Genomic DNA, 21,297 nt, shown 5'->3' with positions numbered 1-21,297 from the left:
GCTAATTGTGAGCAAACAGTGAAGGTCTCAGGTAGCTGCAGGGTCCTGGTACCACACGCTCTACCTGTCTGATGATCACCGGTTTGTTTTTGTTTTGCTTTTTTTTTTTCAGTCTTGTCCACTCATAGCCAGCCGGATGCCCGGTGAGTATTATGGTCTGTCGCCACAGGACCTGAGCTCCTCCAAGGGCCATCTTCTTTTTTTTTTTTTTGTTGTTGTCTTTTTAGGCGTTGTATATTATGGGATGTATGCTTCTACTGCTGGAGTATTATGGTCTGTCCAGGAGAGCAGGGAAGGAGGGAGGGGGGGGGGTCACTATGACAACGGGGTTGCTAAGGGGGCTGGGACTTCCAGTGGAAAGGGGAAGACGCGTGCATGTGCATGGGTATAGTGCATGCACGTCTAAGCCCGGAGTGCGTGCACGCGTGCGCGTGGTGGAAGGGGGTGGGGGGGGTGGGGGCAGCCTGAGTATTATGGTCTGTCCGTTGCGAGGTAACTATGCAGAGTCCTGCGTGCGTGTGGGAGGGAGAGGTGGGGGGGGGATTATTATGGGATGTCTGCCCCCTTTGTGTGTTTGTGAGGATGTTAGCTAAGCGCTGGCTGTAAGGTAGGGGGAAACGAGAGGTGGGGGACCGAGCCGCGTGTCTTGGGGGGGTCATTGCGAAGAGAAGCAGGAATATCACCCGTGGAGGGGGGAAAATAAATGAGTGAGCGCCTCCGGGACGGACGCCGCGGGAGCTGAAGCGGCCTGATTGGGTTTTATTTGCAGCTCCGAGAGCAGGGAGCACACCTCGAAGCGGGACTACGCGCACGCCACAGTAAGTTTCCAATGTGTGAAGGCATGGATTTCACAGCTTCAACTTTTCTTCTTCGATGCACCCTTCTCACATGACACTGTGCACGAGAGGGGCTCTTTTTTGTTTTTGTTTTGTTTAAATAACCTGAGTAAATGTCACCCGTTAAGTTGGTTCCCCTCCTTTGTTGGGATCTACCTGCATAATAATAACTTGTTTGGTTTGACAGGTGGACAATTTAGTGGTGTGTGTGTGTAATTATAAATCCAACTGAGCAGGCTTCCAGCCAATCAAATGTATTTGTTTTTTTCCAGCACCAAGCGTCCCCCCCCCCCTCCAACACCACCACCTCCTCCTCCTCCCCCCCTACTCACACACTACCCTCCCTTCCTGGACACCCCCCGGTCCATTCTCCACCAGTCCCACGTCATTTTCCCTCCTCCCTCGGCGAGCGAGGTTTTACGTGGGATTAATTCACCCTGCAAAGGAATAAAACCGGACCGTTCAGAGGGGGGAAATGTCGTGTAGCGAAGATGAGAGGGACGACTTTGGAGCGGCAGAGGAGCATTCAATTCTTCACGGTAAGCTCGCTGTTTTCCCCCCTCGTTCTCTCTCTCTCTCTCCCTCCCTCCCTTCTCCGAAGAAAGGTCCATCTCTGTAACTTGAGCTTCACCGCCGATGCTAGCTGAAGCTAGCCGGGAGCAGTCGGCTCGGCTCGGCTCGGGTCACTCGCCATGACAGCTCTAGTTAGCTAACTTGGGGAAAAGCAAGTGTTCAGAGTTTGGTTTATTTATTACTCGCAAAATAAAAAAAACGTCATCAACGTGTTATCAACGTGTGTTGTTAAAGTTGTTTTGGTGCGTTTTAGCGTTAGGAAGTGACAGAAGTTTAAAACCAGTGCTGCTGCTGTGGCATTCACGGACATACGTGCACGCGCGCGCACAGCCGTTTGCCCAGTCGTGCCAGATAGAGCCGCGCGCGTTCATGGTGCCCCCCCCCCCCCCCTCCAGCCCGCAACCACTTTTTCTCTCCTGAAACTAATAATAACGACATAATAATAATAATAATAATAATAATAATAATAATAATAATAATAATAATAATAGTAATAATAATAGTAATAATAATTAATAATACATGCCTCCCTTGCAGATGAGGAGGAGCCGGAGGATGTTGTCTCCGACCTGGATGAGGTACCCAAGTCTAAGAAGAAGAAGAAAGCCAAGAAGAGCAGCCGAGAGAGCAGGAGCAGCAAGAGGCAAAGGCCCATCCGGGAGGTGAGCTTGCAAAGTTCACGTGCTGCAGCTGGATATTTAAACTATTCATTTATTTATTTATTTTTAGAGGTACCCATCAAAAAAAAATAAGGAAGTGTAGAGTTACAGTGGAGTCAGTTTGTTCAAACGGGCAATTTGTCTTTTGAAAATTTGTATGCGCACAGTTTTTACCCCATTAAAAGAAAAGGACTTCTATGTTTCAACTAGGGGTGGGCAAAATAATCGTCATGACAATGCATCGCGATTCTATTTTTCACGATCTACTGCATCGATTCTTGACGCCAAGTATCGATTATTAATATAATAAAATAAAATAAAATTGCATGAATGGTTGTCAAACATCAGCCAAAAACAAGTGGAATACAACTTCATTAGTTTAAAGGACCACTGAGGCCATGTAAACTGCACGGATTATCTTTATTTTGTTATTTTTAAGTTTTATAAATTCTAAGCACTTTTTGTCAGTGTGTCCACTCCAGTAATAGTAATATTTGTTTTCATGGCAATACCTCCAAAAGTCGTTTCAATAAATACGGCTATGTATGAATTCAGTTTCTTTCAGATACGTATCAATTGAAGACACTATCCAGATCATACACAGCCAGTCAGCCACTGGTAATGGCTGTATTTTTTCTAACAGTGTTCAGTGAAAATATCGTAATTCATCGCGATACATAGCAATAATTCAAGTATCGTGATGCATCGTGATAGAATCGGATCATGGCATGTGAATCGTGATTCGAATTGAATCGTGACTTCTTTGGTAATACCCACCCCTAGTTTCAACCCACGACCATGCCAAGATATAAGTCACACTGAAAATTGGAGTAATATTCAACACAATGGAGTCACAAATCATACAAATATTTTTTTAATATATACAGATATATTTTTGACTAATATCACTGTCTCTAAAATGAGGGTCCCGGGTTCGAATCCTGGTTGTGTCCGGACGGACTCAGCCTATTCTGTGTGCCAGTTCTACCGACTATAGCACAAGAAAACCAATACATTTGTCCTTGTTTCTTGATGTAGCAAGAACAAAGTTTGTTTTTGCTTTGATCCGAGCGAACAGCGTTCCTGTTAACGCAGGCGGAGAATTCTGGACGTCAGAATAAAAACAATACAGAAGGTCAGGATGCCAATATGCCGACAGCCAGGAAAGCTTTTGTTTTGTTTTGTAGTACCTCTTACAAACCTTGTTTAAAGCTGTACTTTACACATGCGAACACCACTTTTAATTATCTTAGTTCAGAGTTGCAGCCATTACATGTAACATTGATTTTTAGACGCACTCTTACAACTGTGTCTTGTAAAAAATAAAGCTGTATTCATCACAGCTTACTGTAAGGAGCTGCCATATTGGATACGACAATCTTCCTCAAAAATTTTTATCGACTTTCCGAGGAGGACAGAGGTCAGAATTTCCGGTTTCCGGCTGCAACACCATAATCGCAGAAAGGGTAGTTTACGAACCGAAGTGGAAAAGGAAGAAGATTCCTTGTTGTTGTTGTCTGTGACTGGTGAATAAATGGGGAAGACTAGAGAACGCAGGTAGCAAGTTCGACCATTCAAAGAAACTAGACTCTGTTAGGGTCATTCGACTTGTTATGGCTGGGTGCTTGATATAATATATGAAATATCACAATCACAAGCAAAGCAAAGGAATGTGGTTAGTGTGATTTTATTTAATGTCTTTTTTTCTGCTTTCTGAAATCAACACATCCCACCTTGGATCTGTCTACAAATACAGGAGGATATTTTGATTATAATTGAGCATTTGTTCACAAAGTCAACTGCACATTCCTACAGGAATCCAGAATGAGATATAATTTGTATAAAATAAAGATAATAATGACGTTTTATGTGTAAATCTTGTTTTAAAATGGTGAAAACTAAGACCAAACAACATATCTGTACTTTGCAGTTAACGGCAAGCATTAAAGTAAACCAAATAAACAGAAGCTACAAAAATAGTTTTATCATATGGGCGTAAAATGGCTGATTACTTTTACTGTATGGAGTATTGTGAAATATTTCATCAATAAATGGAACCATTAAAACATTTATTGTTCCATAAAACAGAAATGTATGTTATGCCTAATGAGCAGTTAAAAAAACATAGCTACTTTTTGTTTGCATTTTTCTTAAGCTAAGAAAACACCAGTATCTTACATTTGACACCAGTAAACCTGTCTTTATATTTTACTACTCTTAGAAATAAACATTAAAAAATAAATGTTCTATTGATTGGCCTATAAAATTTATTGCAAATTAATATTACTTAGTTTGTAGTGTTTCATTCATTAACAGGGCAGAACTCATTGAATTTTCATTAGTGAAGCCTAAAAGAGGATCATAACCTCAACGAGAGACAAATGGAAAACAAATATTTCTAATTTGTAAAACTTTGCAAGGAGCTGCATCCTTCTGTAATTAGTAAAGTGGGTCTTTATTTTGTAGGAACTGCCGGTCAGCTCCCCAGAGCACCTGATGGGAATGGAGGCGGCAGAGAGGGATGCAGATGAGGGAGGTATGCGGTCGGAGAGTGAAGGGAGCGATTACGCCCCTGGGAGAAAAAAGAAGAAACGGTCGAGCTCTGCAAAAGACAAGAAAAAAGGAGGTGGAGCAGGAGAGAAAGGAGGCTCCAAGAGCAAACGCAAAGATCCAGAACCGGAGGACGACGACGACGACGACGACGATTGCCAGGTAAGGTTTCGTTATCACCCCTGTGGAAGGAAGGAGTGTACGCAGATCCTGGAGGACTACATTCCCTCTGACCGGCTTTGTTTTTCAATTCTTCTGCTCCTATCACAGCCGAAGAGCTCCGCCCAGCTGCTGGATGCCTGGGGCATGAAAGACATTGATCATGTCTTTACGCAGGAAGACTACAGCTCCCTCACTAACTACAAGGCCTTCAGCCAGTTTGTTAGGTGTGGTAAAAAACATCCTGTCTTTCTTTTTTTTTTTTTTTTTTTGTTCACAACGGTAAAGGTGTAAATAAAGTTAAAAAAATTACTGTAAAATTTGTTCTTAGGCCTTTAATTGCAGCGAAGAATCCCAAAATCCCTGTTTCCAAGATGATGACCTTAATGATGGCTAAGTGGAGAGAGTTCAGCACAAACAACCCTCTAAAAGTATTACAGCTATAAGTAACGCTCAAATAAATGTTCTGTTATTTTGAGTGTTTGACTTTAGAAAGCAGAAATTCACACTGTGCCCCCCCACCACCCCACCCCCTGTAGGGTTGTGCTACGGCCAATGCAGCCCTGGCAGCCGCCAATGTGGCTGCAGCAGTGGAAAACATGGTGGTTGTGGGGCCTGATGGAGGTGCAGAGGCCGCCCCTGCTGCTTCCCCTGCAACTACTCCATCTCCTGCCCCTGCTCCCGTCTCTGCTGCTGCTGCTCCTGCACCAACACCTGCACCACCCCCAGCACCAGCTCCAGCGCCTCCTCTTCGCAAGGCTAAGACCAAGGAGGGAAAAGGTAAAGCACATATACGTAATATTGTACAAAGTTAGATAAACTTTTTTTAAAATCTAAAACTATCAGTGCTTTTAAAATGCATTTTTACTTCTGTTTCTGTTTAGGTCCAAACGCTCGTAAAAGGTCAAAGCCTACACCCAAACCTCCTCCTAAGCCGAAACCCAAGAAGGTGGCGCCGCTCAAAATCAAACTAGGCGGCCTCAACAGCAAGAGAAAGCGCTCCTCTGTAAGATATTTGTTTATTCCTTCTCTACTGCTGGTTGTCACAGGACATCAGAACGACACACAAAGCTAACGAACAAGTTCCCTCCTAGTATTGAGTGTTTAATGTGATCGTATAATTGCTTTTATTCCAGATAAGTATGAACGAGTATAGAAAATTGAGTGTGGAAAAATAAAATTTCAGTTTCTAGATTTTATACCTTAGTTGTCTAGAGAAATACAATTCAGATTTTTGTACAACAAAGGGATTTTTTTATCTATGTTTTGTTGGAATGAAACTTAAATATTTGCTAAACTTAATTATTGCTTCAGGGTTTGAGCTTCTGCATGTATCCACAGTTAGATCAAAGCATGTTGAGAAATCAGAAGAGGGCCAGTTCGCTACTGCTTTATCTAGCTTAGACCATCTTAGATCAGGGTTTAAAACTGGGTCTGGTTTAAATGGAAAACAAAGCACCACATGTCTTGGTAATTTAAATAGTCTGATTTAAATACTGATTTGAATAGTCTGTAATAATCCACTCAGGTTTGGAAAAGCTTTATACGTTTTAATAAAGATTTAGCGATACTGATTCTGGAATCGATCTCACTTATCGATTGTCGTTGAGTTGGGGAAGAAATTATAGTATCAGTGGGTTTGGTTGCAGGGAATTCTTTAATTTAAAGTTTGCACCAACGTTTTGCATTCGATTTGAACAAAATTAAAGCTGGCTTGAAGGGAAAAAAAAAAAAGAATTCCTCTATCAAATTAACATTTTAACATAAAATACAACTACAAATGTGAACCTTTGCGCATCAACAGTGTTGTGCAGAAAAACAGCATGTTTGCCTTTTCAGGAAGGATGCTGGATCTTTGTTAAGTTAAGTTGTTTCCATGTGTGGAAAACACCCTATCAGATGACACGCTTGAACGCAGAGATACTTCTGCGATTTGTCCTTCGTCATTCACCACCACAGGGTGGCGCTGTCCTTAGTAGGAATGGGATGCAGACTTCTATACCGCTGGACTTCTTGTTCTGCTCTCTGTGCTACAGAGACAGGAGGCTGCTGCTGCCTCCTTCATGGGGAAGTTCTTCTAGGGCTGTCTTTGTTTTGCTGATCATTAGGAGGCCTCTAAAATTATACATATAACCACAACTTGTCATCTAAGTTTCAGTCAAAGGTGAAATAGTGGAATGATCCATGCTACCCATCATCCTTTACTAAAACAAGCAAGACTGGCATAGTCATCTTCTTCATCCTCATCTGCCTGCCACCGTGTCTCTCCCAGTCCTGACAGCGTTAAAAAAAAAAAACAAAAGCCCCGATAAAAGGGCTCACAAACACCAATTTGCTACGATTAGAGTTATTTTCAAATTTAAGTCCTTGCCTCTGTTGTTGCCTGTGTGTTCGGTAATGTTACAGTTAAATATTGGTCTCGAGGAAAACTTGTCTATCCATCAGCTGTGGCGGCGGCCTTCGTGACATGCTTCACACATCTGAGATCAGATTGCTCTTTTCAATCCCATACCAAGCAGGGATGAAATGGTTTGTTAAACTGTCTACTGGTGTTTCGAGTTGAGAGTCTTTGTCTTCTCCCTACAGAGACTATGTAATGGGACTAAATAATAAAACAGAGCTGCATAAGATACAACATTTTGACAACACGTCAGACGATATGCATCAAATTATCCTGCCCAAACTCCGGGGTTTTCCACCGAGGCAAAAGAGTGCAAACTTTTCACCACACATCCAGTCACTGCTGGGTTAATTTTCACCTCTGTCATTTCACTTCTCTCTGCCTCGATTAAAGGGGAGCAGAGGGTTATGCCAGACTCAGCCTCGCTCTGACAGTCCTCTCCAACTAAATCAGATGGAGATTAATCATACAGTACGGCGCTAAGATGAATACGATCGAAAGAACCTGGAGGAGTTTAACGTTACCTCGGACATTTAAGGCAGGAGAAGCTCCCTCCTTTGAGAGTCACTAACGTTGCTAAGCAGCGAATCAAAGACCTTTACATTAGTGCAGATTAATTGCTTGCTGTGCGATGAAAGTTTGAGCTTGTTGGAAAGTCTTTCCTCCTTTTCTTGTGATCGAAGCTCCACACACGTTGTAATTTGCCCCGAGCTTGGACCGCTTCTTCCTCGTGGCCATCTTGGATATGTTGTGAACCAAAACGTGACGCATGTAGATGACGTCATTAGGCAAATGCGTCACGTTAGTAGGACCAATAAGTGCAATTGAACATAGCTAAAAGTAAGTAAAATTGTCTTGAAACCAGTGTACTTGCAAATAAGATTAGCTGCCAATGGATTGAGTATTTAGACCCCTTAAAATAAGATAATTAGACATACTGCACTTCGAAATAGATGACGGAGATGATTTTTCCTATTTTAAGTGCAAAAATCTTATTCCACTGGCAGATAATCCTATTTACCGGCTCAAATCAAGGACAATAGACTCATTTCAAGAACATTTTACTTATTTTTAGTTCCCGTTTTGCAGTGCAGTTTCCCATCCTTACGAGTGGCCCAGCCAGAAGCCTGACCTAAATCTGATAATCTGTGGAGGAAACTAAAGATTAGGGCGACCAGTGTGAATGTTTGTACTCAAATTTCTGAAGTGCTTGTCAAAACTGCTGGGAAAGCCACCCACCAATTTTAGGGATTGTCTTCTTTTGCCTTTGTATCTGATCAGAGCGACGAAGACGAGCTCGATGGCGACAGTGACTTCGATGACGGGAGTTTCTCGGTGTCCGATGGCTCCAACCGCAGCAGCCGTCTTAAGAAGAAGTCCAAAAATGCAAAAAAGAAGAAGAAAGGTTTGTGGGGGAGGGGAGTCAGCTTTGGGTACCTCATATTTAGACTTTGGGAAGCTTAATATAGGAGGATGTCCCTTATCATTAAAGTTAAGGCTAAGGTGGCGTCTGTTTTCACTTACCTGTTTGTTTCTCATGCTTTTTTTTTTTTTTCTGAAAATGCCCCTTTTCAGTGGAGACAGAAGACGGAGACGGCTACGAGACCGACCACCAGGACTACTGCGAGGTGTGCCAGCAGGGAGGAGAGATCATCCTGTGTGACACCTGTCCCAGAGCTTATCACATGGTGTGTCTGGACCCGGACATGGAGAAGGCTCCTGAGGGCAAATGGAGTTGTCCGCACTGTGTGAGTAAAAAAAAATCGCCAGCACCACGCAGACGGGAGCTTTGAGGATTGTGAGCTTGATTCTGAAATCAGAAGTGTTTCAGCGACTTCCTGGAAAACCACACTAACTGGACGTTTTAAACGAAATTGACTTTTTACACTGCAAAAAGGGAATTAAAAGTAGGTAAAATTTTCTTGAAATTAATGTATTTTTCCTTGATTTGAATAGCTAAAGAAGACTATTTGCCAATGGAATGAGAATTTCGACCCCTAAAATAAGATAATTAGACACCCTGCACTTGAAATAAGATGATGGAGATGAATTGTTCTTATTTTAAATGCGAAAATCCTATTCCATTGGCAAATAGTCTGATTTACCAGCTCAAATCAATGAGAAATCCACTAATTTCAAGAGGATTTTACCTACTTTTAGTTCCCTTTTTGCAGTGTAGCTCTGGCTTTAACCATTGTATTCTTTTTTTGTTCTGTCTCTTCCTAACATTCAATTTCTCTGTGTTTCTTTTTATTATTATTATTTCCCTTCCATACATCTCACCCTCCATCTTCTATTTCCTCCTGTCCCCCCACTCCCTCCCTCTGACTGCACATGCACACGCATTCAATGCACGCTCCACACCCTCCCACCCCTCTCGCTCCTGACTCCCCCCCCCCCCAACCCCTCCCTTTTCTTTTCACTCCTTTCCGCATACCATCCCTGCCTGTGTGAACCCCACCAACGCACACACACACACACACACACACACACACACACACACACACACACACACACACCACCTCCTCCTCATGTCTCTGATTCCAACACCAAGGAGAAGGAGGGGATCCAGTGGGAGGCAAGAGATGATCTGTCCGAGGCTGAAGGGGAGGATGATGACGACAGGAGAGACGACGGCATGGAGGAGGAGGACGACCACCACATTGAGTTCTGCAGGGTGTGTAAGGACGGCGGGGAGCTGCTCTGCTGTGACACCTGCCCCTCCTCCTACCACATCCACTGCCTGAACCCTCCTCTCCCTGAGATTCCCAACGGAGAGTGGATCTGCCCTCGTTGCAAGGTGAGCACTGACTCTGGGGTCTGCGCATGCGCCGACGTCTCTGAATCTGGATTGCAAATTACAGTTTTCTGCTGCAGTTAATCAACTGATTCTTCCTTATCAGGAGAAGTTCTCAAATTGTTCTATAAATAAACTTTACCAACTGTGCACATGTGATTTAGACTATTTCATCATGCCACTTACATAAACAGTCTTATATGAACATTTTAAACTACACCTTATTTATTTATTTATTTATTTATTTATTTATTTATTTGCTTCCGACTAGGGCTGAACGATTTTGGAAAATAATCTAATTGCGATTTTTTTCTTTTCTTATTATTGCGATTTAATGCGATTTTTTTTTTTTTTTTTTTTTTTTTTTTTTCCCCAGTTTATTTTATCAAGTGTTTTTAAATATATACAAACAACAAATCATTTTGTTTCCTCGCTGTGCAGATTAGTTGCTAAAAGACCCGCAGCATCTAAACTCAGAGCAGAAATGATTGCGTTCTGCCTACAATATATTTCAATCAAAATTGCAATTTTGACTTTTCTCTGCGTTAACCACAAGCAACAAAAATGGCCTCTAAATAAAGATGTTTGTAAACAAGGACTATTTAAAACAAGAACTTTTAATGTTTCTATTAATCAGAATATTGTTCAAGAGAACAGCTTTTAGTTGATTTGGACATCAATCCTTGTTGAACATAAAGTGCAATCAACAAACAAGTCTATGTATTAAACTGATTGACCTGTACTTAATGCTATGTATGATTATATAAACTCTAAAACAAGTAATAAAATTAGATTATCTCACTGCTGCAACTGTCTTCCCTTCCATGTGGAGGCAAACCCACTTCAAACATATTTCTAACACCTAATGGACGTGTCCAATTCCCTAATTGTTACATAGCCAAAAATTGCAGACTCTGCGATTTGGAAATTGCGTTTTTTTTAAATCGCGACTATATTGAAAATGCGACTAATTGTTCAGCCCTACTTCCGACAAGCTTGACAGTCTGTGGGTTCTTTTAGTGAATTCAGTCTTGGCCAGTTTTTCCCCCCGACTTTCTGAAGGGCTTTTGAAAAATGTTCTTTGGCTCAGTTTTTTTCACTCATTTACTCTCCGGTTCTTGTACACAACCATGAGAGCACAAGGTGCATTTTGTGCTTAAACAAAGCTGGAAGGTGGAGAATTAGAGTACTAAAAACAAGGCGTTGGGCCTTAAAAAAAGAGAGAGCAGATAAACTGAATCTGAAAGTCGTTTCTATAAGAAACACACAAACACAAAAGTCCAGTGAAGACCTGGCATAACCTTAGCGATGTTCTTCATCTTTTAGTCGATCAACTACAACAGACATCCTGCACTGAGATGCCGCGGATTGGTCTGTGGTGGTCAGTACAGTTTCTGAAATTAAAACCGCATTGTGTACATTTTTACCCAAATATTAGCTTTATTTGAGGTATAATAACTGTTTTTCTGGTCAATACACAGCACTTTTTCGGTATCAATGTGCCATGCGCGCTGCACTGCTCAAAAGCTCGCCTATATAACTTGAGGAGGTCGGATCCATCGTTGAATAGTTTCCCGGCCATAACCCACGCTACATAACAACACAACACATCACATAGGACACTCACCTGATCAGCCATATTTTTGCTTCTCCGTTGTTGGACATAATGTAGAGGGGTAAATGTGGCCATGTCCTTAAGTAACTCCATGATTTCTCAATATGCTGGTCCAAAGTGGTCTGCTATCAGATTACAAAACACGGAGGGAGACTGTTTAATTTTGCAACAGTGCAATGCTGCATGTGGCCTCCAGGGGCGCTAAACCTGGAACTTACAGGTCTACTGCCCCCTAGTGGCTTAAAGTTACACTGTGCTGGGTGTAAATTCTGCAAGCAACATGCTTTTATTGAGAAACAGCGTTTATTTCGAAGGCAAGTGTGTGATAATGTCGACTCATGCTAAAAAGACCAACTAATACAGGATGTAATTTGAAATCGATTATATTGCAATCCAGTTTCCTTGTATCATGCAGGTGTTCTTTTAGGTGTTAATTTACTGAAGTTGATAGTGAAGTTGGTCTCTTTGTAGAGAAGACTGCTGTTCTTCTCATTTAAATACCATTACCAGAATAAGATAAAATACAAAGGTTTGCACTTTTTTCGTTGCTTTAAAAATATTATTATTATTATTATTTAGAGTAAGGTAGTATACGGGTTCAGTTATCATTATGGCATGTCACAGTTTCTTGTCCAGGTGCAGTGACTGCTGTTACCAGTGGCTGCTAAAAGTCATGTTTAGTCTCCATTATCAAATATATATTTTGAATAATTGAGTTTAGCCATCGATCAAGGCCTCAACATCAATAATGTCTTCTCATGTGTCCTTAAAATATAAATTGCCCAACTCTACTCTCCAGCATGCCCTTTTTTCCCCAGGTAATAGGTCGTTGGGAACACTTTTGTTACTCCTAAAACAACTATTCTCTCTCTTTAATGTATTGATTCAACCAAAGAAATCAGAAACAAACTGTCGTTGTAACAAGCTGCTACAGAAATCTGCTTAAAAATCTAATTTTAAAACTTTCACGTGTAGACACAAAACTGGCTCCTTCCTTTTTAAACCATAATTAACTACCAGTTTAATATTAATATTATGTTCTTGTTTGATTATGTCAATATTACTTGTTTTTATTCATTTGCACTTCTTTTTAGCTCATGGATTGTGTTTTTACTTTTATTGACTGTGCTTTTACGGTTTGTGTTTACCTTCTTACCTTTTATAAGCACCTTTCATATTTTAAAATTGCTGCATAAATCAAAGTAAACTAAGTAGCTTAATAAACGATTTCTTCTACAATGGTAGAAGAAAACGTTGTTAAGGAAAATTTTCAGGATTTCCAGAAAATTGGGGTCCTTGAAAGCAAAATATAATAAGTAAGAGTAAGGGATGACTCAAGGCCATCACCGTCCTTTCGAAAAGCTTCTCATTGCTGGCATGAGTTATTTTTTATTAGCCTCCTGACTCCCTACATGTCCTCCATTCCTATGTCCCACCAGTGTCCTCCGATGAAAGGAAAAGTGCAGAAGGTTTTAACATGGCGCTGGGGGGAACCTCCAGCCTCCATGCCTGTCCCCCGGCCTGCTGACCTGCCTGCCGATGCCCCCGATCCCCCTCCTCTGGCTGGCCGTCGGGAGAGGGAGTTCTTTGTCAAATGGTGCAATATGTCCTACTGGCACTGCTCCTGGGTGCTGGAGCTGCAGGTACAAATACACGCAAAAGTTGTAGATGGAAATGTTACCAGTTGAAGCAACTCTTCTATAATATGAGAGTTAAATACACTTTCTCCCCATCAAATGACAGCAGCTTAAACCATATTGTTGCGTCCCTCCAGCTGGAGCTGAACTGCCAGGTGATGTTCCGCAACTATCAGAGGAAGACCGACATGGATGAACCTCCACCTGTGGACTTTGGAGGTGAAGGCGACGACGACAAGAGCACCAAGAGGAAGAACAAAGATCCGCTGTTTGTCCACATGGAGGAGGAGTTTGGCCGCTTTGGGGTTAAAATGGAGTGGCTGATGATCCACCGCATCCTTAATCACAGGTGGGACATATGGGTGAAACGGACTCTATAGCATAAAGACATTAGATGTTTTTACTTTAACAATGATTGTTGTTGCAACAACTTTAGGTTTGTCTTAATTGCTTAAAAGCCAAAGTAATTCAAATACAAGCGTGAAAGTCACAGTAGAAAGTTACGACACACTTTATTCTCCCTTACAGAAACTTTTTCTAAACAATTAGCAGCTGTTGAATGGGTTAAGCACGATTACAATGTAATTTAAATGTAATAACAGATACATTTTCCAGACATAAACTATGTTTCTTGTGTTTTTCAATATTAGCGTTGATAAGAAGAACAACGTTCACTACTTGATCAAATGGAGAGATCTCCCCTATGACCAGTCAACCTGGGAAAGTGAAGACATGGACATTCCCGAGTACGATACGTACAAACAGATATACTGGAATCACAGGTATGGAGGTGCTCGTCCTATCCAAGGAAACATTTTAACCTAAATAGTTCAAGGTGGGTTATCGTTTGTCGTTTATTTCCTGGACTAAATAGAGAGCTGATGATGGGAGAGGAGGGGAGACCAGGCAAGAAACTCAAGAAAACAGTCAAAGTGAAAAAGGCAGAGCGGCCGCCTGCTAATCCAGTTGTAGACGTAAGTGTCCTTTGTCTACTTTTGAAGGAAATAAAATATTTCTATAAATATATATGCTGTTTTATCTGCATGCATTAAGTAAAACCCGCTGGCTCACTGATTATTTTCCTCCTCCCAGCCCACCATCAAGTTTGATCGGCAGCCTGACTACCTGGACAGCACCGGAGGCACGCTGCATCCCTACCAGCTGGAGGGCTTGAACTGGCTCAGGTTCTCCTGGGCTCAGGCCACCGACACCATCCTAGCCGATGAGATGGGTTTGGGGAAAACCGTTCAGACGGCTGTCTTCCTGTACTCTTTGTATAAGGAGGTGAGAAACCAGAGTCACAACCCTTGTTATCATTTATATGATTAAACATGTGCTTTATTCTTGAATGAAGAACAGATGCATGGCAACAAAATAACTTTTTTTTAATGGATTTTAAATTTGGAGCACCCATTCTGTCAAGTCTGCCCTCCTCTATCCTTCAGTGATGGCGGTGGGGTCTCAGACATACGACACACACTAACTTTGTCAAACAAAGGGGATGAGTTCTAAGTTAGGAGCTCTATCCTAAAGGCAGGCAAAGACATATGCAGCCATGACTCGACATTAAATCTTCAGCATTGTTGATTTTTAAACTTGCAAACGAGTCTAATTCTGTTTTCTGTTTTAAACAGGGTCACTCCAAAGGTCCCTTCCTGGTCAGCGCTCCTCTGTCCACCATCATTAACTGGGAGAGGGAGTTTGAGATGTGGGCCCCCGATATGTACGTGGTTACCTACGTAGGGGACAAAGACAGCAGGGCCGTTATCAGAGAGAACGAGTTCTCATTCGAGGGAAATGCCATCAGGGGAGGGAAAAAAGCCTCCAAGATGAAGGTAGGGAGGTGATATCAAAGGGCAGGAATGATGGGATAGCTCATATCTCATTGTGCTATTGCTATTTCTTTGTTTGAACGTATAACTGAGGCCTCCCTACCGTCATCCATGCACTTTGCAGAAAGACTCAACAGTGAAGTTCCACGTTCTGCTGACGTCCTATGAGCTGATCACCATTGACCAGGCTGTGCTGGGCTCCATCGAATGGGCTTGCCTGGTTGTTGACGAGGCACACAGACTCAAAAACAACCAGTCCAAGGTAACAACGAATCCCTAAAGATCTATTACTGATGCTGTTACAGTTCGCTTAGCAAAACCTCTGCTGGTGGATTTTATCTCCTCAAAGACATTTTCTGGAGTTAGACAATAACTCTTGGTCTTATGACTCGCTGATGGGACTATTGCAGTGCTCTTTCATTTAGAGCTACTTCATAACTCAGGTTAAAGACTGTTAAGAGGACACACTTTAAACTCTACACTGGTCGCCTGTTAATATCTGGATTACTTGTTTACAAAGACCTTATTATTAGTTTTTGTTATCAGAAATTGTTTTATCGTATGAGCCTCCCAGAATACTCAGGTCTTAGGGTTGCACATTTTGGAAAAATTTCCAAAAGTTAGCTTTAGCTAAAACATACAGCAAAGCATCAATGTGTTATTACTGCTTAATTAGGACCAGTGCCAGTAAACTGTTTGTATCGGCTCGCGTCAGCACTTTGACTGCTGCTTTTAAGAAAGCTTATGTATAAATGTATTTGTCGTTTAAACGAGTCTAATGATAGAATTATCCTGCTGTTGACTAATGTTAAATATAGTGCAGTAAAATACTCATCTGTACTCTGGAGACATTGGTATGACAGCCTTCTGAAGGGCTAGGAGTCGGGGTTTTTTATTGTACTTTTTATGCTTTTATCGTTTTTTTGTTTTCTCTTTTATGTAATTTGGACTTTGAGTCTGTATTAAAATCTATTTATCTAATTATCTATATTTTAAATGGAAAAATGCTTGTACTTGTACAGCGCTTTAACTAGTCCTTCACACTATAATCCATCATTCACACTCTCACGCACCTATAGGACAAGTTATTTAATCCTTTTTCCCATTTTTACTGATTAATGCTTCATTGATTTTATTAGTTTTGTTTTCATTAGTTTAGGAATAATCATTATTATTATTATTATTATTATTATTATTACTATGATAGAAAATTGATAGTATTTTTGTTAATCGTTGCAACATACATTCCTATGAAGTTTGTCCTCTGCATCGAATCCACCCTTAGGGAGCAGTGGGCTGCCACTGTGTGTTGCCCCCGGACCCCTAAGTATCCTGCAGAGTGGCAGTCTGTGGGATTCGAACCAGCAAACTTACAGCCTAGGCCATCACTCCCACAAATAATGCTAATATCGGTTTCACTACCAATATATTTATTTTTTTCGGTGCTTTGAACCTTGTTTGGCATATTTTTGAACCGCTTTGTTTTTTTTTTTGTTTTTTTTTCCTGTTTTTAATCCTGTAAAGCACATTGCGTTGGACAACTTCTTCTATGCAGCTTTTTCCTTTATGATACCTTTTTTTTTCATAAGCATAATGTCTTAAGATTTATCGTTTTGTCTTTATTCTCTCTTTTAGTTCTTCAGAGTGTTGAACAACTACCCGCTGCAACACAAGCTTCTGCTGACCGGGACTCCTCTTCAGAACAACCTGGAGGAGCTTTTCCACTTGTTGAATTTCTTAACCCCAGAGAGATTCAAGTTAGTAGCTCCGCAGCCATTGGGAATGTTGATGTTTTAAATCTTGGTACTCTTATATATAAAAAAACAAAAAAAAAACATCCAGCAGCAAAGTGTGGTAATGATGGACTTATTTTCTGCAGCAACCTTGAAGGTTTTCTGGAGGAATTTGCAGACATTGCCAAAGAGGACCAGATCAAGAAGCTCCATGACATGCTGGGACCACACATGCTCAGGAGGTTGAAGGCTGACGTGTTTAAACACATGCCTTCCAAGACGGAGCTCATTGTCCGAGTGGAGCTGAGCCCCATGCAGAAGTAAGAACACCTTTAAATGCTCACGGCTTTAAACCCTTACTGGGTTATAAGTTTGTTTTTTATCTGCTGCTGGACCATAAATCCAACCTATAGCTAGATGTGAGCTCTGCTCCTACACTCTCTTCAAGATATTGTTTTGCCTCCCTTCTTTTGTTAACCCAGGAAATACTACAAGTTCATTCTGACGCGCAACTTTGAGGCGTTGAACACTCGAGGAGGAGGAAACCAAGTATCTCTGCTCAACGTTGTCATGGACCTTAAAAAGTGCTGTAATCACCCCTACCTCTTTCCAGCTGCTGCAACGGTACGTTTTTCACTCAATGTTGCAACATTCAGTCATTCTTGCTCACTGAAACATGCAGTCCTGGTCAGACATTTATAAGCGGGCATCAAGGCAATGAACAGCGTTTTGTTTTTGAGTGTTGTTAATACTGCGTTATAACAGAACATTACGAAAGGAAACTAAGTTACAAATTGTAGTGCAGCAATTTCACCTAAGGTTATCTTCGTATTTCAGGAGGCACCAAAACTTCCCAATGGCATGTATGAAGGCACTTCTCTGACCAAGGCTTCAGGGAAGCTGATGCTTCTCCACAAGATGATGAAGAAGCTGAAAGAGGGAGGCCACAGGGTTCTGGTTTTCTCCCAGATGACCAAGATGCTCGACCTGCTGGAGGACTTCCTGGAGAACGAGGGATACAAATATGAGAGAATAGATGGCGGAGTCACCGGCAACATGAGACAGGAGGCTATCGATCGTTTTAATGGTGAGATGTGGGTTTGCGTATTTATCTTTGCCCCTCTTGATGGTTGATATTTGGTTTTCTGATTTGAAGTCTGCCCTTTAATCTAACAGCTCCAGGAGCGCAGCAGTTTGCTTTCCTACTCTCAACCCGGGCCGGTGGTTTGGGGATTAATCTCGCCTCTGCAGACACAGTCATCATCTACGACTCTGACTGGAACCCCCACAATGACATCCAGGTATATTAAATCTGCACGTCTAACCTCAAATGTGCTTGTATGCTTTTTTTTTTTTATTTGGATTGTGGTTGAATGTTCTGTTTATCTCTAGGCTTTCAGCAGAGCTCATCGTATTGGCCAGAACAGGAAAGTGATGATCTATCGCTTTGTTACCAAAGCATCTGTTGAGGAGAGGATCACACAGGTCTGTAAAAAAGCAAAACTTATTATTATTATTATTTTACTACCTAAGGGTTTCTCGATTATCTGCTCACTGGCCGTTTGTGTTTCTCTTCATTGTCAGGTGGCAAAGAAGAAAATGATGCTCACTCACCTGGTGGTGCGGCCCGGACTTGGCTCCAAGACAGGCTCCATGTCGAAGCAGGAACTTGATGACATTCTCAAGTTTGGAACCGAAGAGTTGTTCAAGGATGAAGTTGGAGAGGGTGAGAACATTTTTGGCCAAAAAAAAAAAAGGTTCAGGGTTACCGCTCCATGAATGCCATAATCTCCGTTGAAAGCATTTTATCCCCAGATGTTGCCTCATGTTTAGTGCAGTGGTAAGGGGCCCTGCCTCTTATACAAGAGGTTAGTGGATCAAATACCGGTGTGGGAGGCCTAGGGTTATAATTTTGGAGTTGTCAGGATGGCCGAGAGGTCTAAGGCGTCGGACTCAAGGTACAAACCTTCCTGTGAAGCGGGATTTCTGGTCTCTGAAAGAAGGTGTGGGTTCGAATCCCACTTTTGACAGCAACATTTTAGTGGTGGCCTAGTGGTTAGAGCATTGCGCTTGTCTCCCAGAGGTTCTGGGTTCAACTCCCACAGACTGCCACTCTGGCTCCCCCTTAGCAAGACCCTTAACCCCCGCTTGCTCCCCGGGGGCCGCGCCGTGGCAGCCCACTGCTCCCCAAGGGGATGGGTTTAATGCAGAGAACAAATTTCATTGGGATGTATATCGCAATGACAATAAAGATGATTATATGTTTTTTTTATATATATATATATTAGGGCTGGGCAAGTTAACGCGTTAATTTCGCGTTAATTCATTAGACTATTAACGGCGATATTTATTTTATCGCGCATTAACGCATGTTGCTCACATGCTTTCAGTCAGTGTCAGTCAGCAGGCACACGGCAGCACTCTCCCGCTCCCCCTCCCCTCTCGTACATGGCTCAGCGGCGCCAGCCAATCAGCACGCAGGCTCAGCCTGGCCCGCCCATTCAGCTCTCACACAAATTTAACACACAAACAGCTGAGAGAGACCGCAGCAGCGAAAAAACATGAACAGAGGAAGTAGCACCGTTTGGCTTTATTTTAATACTGTAAATGAAATCAAGCTGTATGTTTTGTAAAAAGCCGGTTCATTTCAGTGGAAACACAACAAATTTATCTAAGCACGTGAAAAAAACATGAAAACGTCGAGCCCCAGAAACGGAGAGAGGAGACGAAACTTCTGTCATTGCCCCGACAGACCCACAGACGTCTCTGACTGAGGCGTTTCAGTCCTCCAGGGAACATCCAGGTAGATCAATGGATGGATGGATGGATGGATGGATGGATGGATGGATGGATGTTACTGGAGCCCACACATAACATGTAATTAAGACCTTGAAAGAACCCAGTACATATATTAAAAAGTGTTATTTAAGATAAGATAACATTAGCTAATCCTTTTTTTATCCCACGACGGGGAAATTTATAGGATTAAAGCAACAGGCAGGTGCACACAACACAGACAAAATTACATAAGGATTGAAATATATAAGAGGTGGATTAGCGAAAAAACACTGAACATAACATTATTATTATTATTATTATTATTATTATTATTATTATTATTATTATTATTAAATTGTAATAATAAAATAAAAACCACAAAACCCAAAAGGTCAACAGTTTCATGATACATCAAGCTTAGGGACTGGCTAATATACAGCAGGTCAAAAAAGGCCATATTTTGGCTGCAGTGCTTGCTGTTCTCTTATGAAGAAAAGATCAACTAGTGCACTAAATTCAATAGATGGGTTGAAAATATCCAGTGTAAAATAAGTGCTACAAATGTTACAACACTTTTGTTCATATGGCAGCAGAACATTAAAATAAAAGTGCTCTTTACACTACTTTTGAATTCATTCTTGGAGTTTGTAAATACAATGCGATTAATCGCGATTAATCGTTGCCCAGCCCTAATATATATATATATATATATATATATATATATATATATATATATATATATATATATATATATATATATATATATATATATATATATATAAACAAGTAAAATGTTCTTAAAAGTTAGTCTATTTGTCCTCGATTTGAGCTAGTAAATAAGATTATCTGCCAATGGAATGAGTATCTTTACTCCTAAAATAAGATAATTAGACATTCTGCACTTGAAATAAAATGATGGAGATAAATTGTTCCTATTTTAAGAGGAAAAATCTTATTCCATTGGCAAATAGTCTTATTTACCTGCTCAAATCAAGGAGAAATACACTTATTATAAGAAAATTTAACTTATTTTTAGTTCTGTTTTTGCAGTGTAAAGTGGCTTATTACATGTCCAATTAAAATCCAAAAATTCGTTTCACATTTTCCACTGATAAGCTCATTTGTCATGCAGAAGTGCTGATTTGATTGGTGTTTGGCTTGAAAAGACTGCGTCCAATATGTGTCTGAAACCTGTAGCTTGTGCCTGTTAGGAAGCTCAATATATGTACCTTAGGAATGTGCTGCCATCAGGTAGCCTAGGTGTGAAGATGCTCAGGTCATTTACTACTGCTGGAAAACACTTCTATTAAATAAGTTAAATATATGTTATTAAATTCAAACTAAAATAAAACTATTGCATTTAAACTATGTTTTAAACGGCTTCTAAAGTTTTGTCCCGAGTGATTTTTGCTAAGAGGTTTAGAGAAACTGGCTTTTCTGGAACAGAATTGCAGTGTTTCAGGTGACTCTCAGAGTATAAATTGTGTTGTTTTCTCTCCTTGTTTTTCTCACCTGGTCTTTAGGAGACAACAAGGAGGACGACAGCAGTGTGATCCACTACGATGACCAGGCGATTGACCGTTTGCTGGACAGGAACCAGGATGCCACAGAGGACACTGAGCTGCAGAGCATGAACGAGTACCTCAGCTCCTTTAAAGTGGCTCAGTATGTGGTCAAAGATGAAGATGACGAGGTAAAGTCTAGCACTTTTTCTCCAATATAGGTAT

General features: G+C 41.2%; 1 protein-coding gene and 1 non-coding gene across 8 annotated transcripts in view; both read left to right on the top strand.

The window, feature by feature from the left end:
• The first annotated feature begins 537 nt into the window (after positions 1-537).
• The window catches only part of chd4b (chromodomain helicase DNA binding protein 4b), a 40,732-nt gene continuing 19,972 nt past the window's right edge, over positions 538-21,297 (top strand). For 6 of the 7 annotated variants that reach the window (XM_036135142.1, XM_036135140.1, XM_036135141.1 and 3 more), the window contains exons 1-26: positions 538-818; positions 1,109-1,375; positions 1,947-2,071; positions 4,535-4,780; positions 4,889-5,004; positions 5,109-5,208; positions 5,317-5,557; positions 5,662-5,783; positions 8,460-8,583; positions 8,754-8,926; positions 9,733-9,978; positions 13,030-13,233; positions 13,365-13,576; positions 13,878-14,009; positions 14,102-14,201; positions 14,320-14,511; positions 14,862-15,062; positions 15,184-15,321; positions 16,695-16,816; positions 16,939-17,112; positions 17,275-17,416; positions 17,630-17,879; positions 17,969-18,093; positions 18,185-18,277; positions 18,377-18,518; positions 21,094-21,263. In XM_036135142.1, the coding sequence (XP_035991035.1) occupies positions 1,312-1,375; positions 1,947-2,071; positions 4,535-4,780; positions 4,889-5,004; positions 5,109-5,208; positions 5,317-5,557; positions 5,662-5,783; positions 8,460-8,583; positions 8,754-8,926; positions 9,733-9,978; positions 13,030-13,233; positions 13,365-13,576; positions 13,878-14,009; positions 14,102-14,201; positions 14,320-14,511; positions 14,862-15,062; positions 15,184-15,321; positions 16,695-16,816; positions 16,939-17,112; positions 17,275-17,416; positions 17,630-17,879; positions 17,969-18,093; positions 18,185-18,277; positions 18,377-18,518; positions 21,094-21,263 (3,954 nt within the window). In that variant the 5' untranslated portion in view covers positions 538-818; positions 1,109-1,311. Of the gene's footprint in view, positions 819-1,108; positions 1,376-1,946; positions 2,072-4,534; positions 4,781-4,888; positions 5,005-5,108; positions 5,209-5,316; positions 5,558-5,661; positions 5,784-8,459; positions 8,584-8,753; positions 8,927-9,732; positions 9,979-13,029; positions 13,234-13,364; positions 13,577-13,877; positions 14,010-14,101; positions 14,202-14,319; positions 14,512-14,861; positions 15,063-15,183; positions 15,322-16,694; positions 16,817-16,938; positions 17,113-17,274; positions 17,417-17,629; positions 17,880-17,968; positions 18,094-18,184; positions 18,278-18,376; positions 18,519-21,093; positions 21,264-21,297 lie in introns of those variants that run through there. The other variant, XM_036135139.1, reaches the window with a different exon arrangement.
• On the top strand, positions 18,713-18,822 carry trnal-caa. Its single transcript has 2 exons — positions 18,713-18,750; positions 18,784-18,822. It is a non-coding gene; the product is annotated as a tRNA-Leu (tRNA).

The sequence above is a fragment of the Fundulus heteroclitus genome, chromosome 3 (genome assembly GCF_011125445.2).
Source record: "Fundulus heteroclitus isolate FHET01 chromosome 3, MU-UCD_Fhet_4.1, whole genome shotgun sequence".
Classification (NCBI taxonomy): Eukaryota; Metazoa; Chordata; class Actinopteri; order Cyprinodontiformes; family Fundulidae; genus Fundulus; species Fundulus heteroclitus.
Note: the sequence above shows the minus strand (reverse complement) of the source record. Positions and strands in the feature narration are given on the sequence as shown.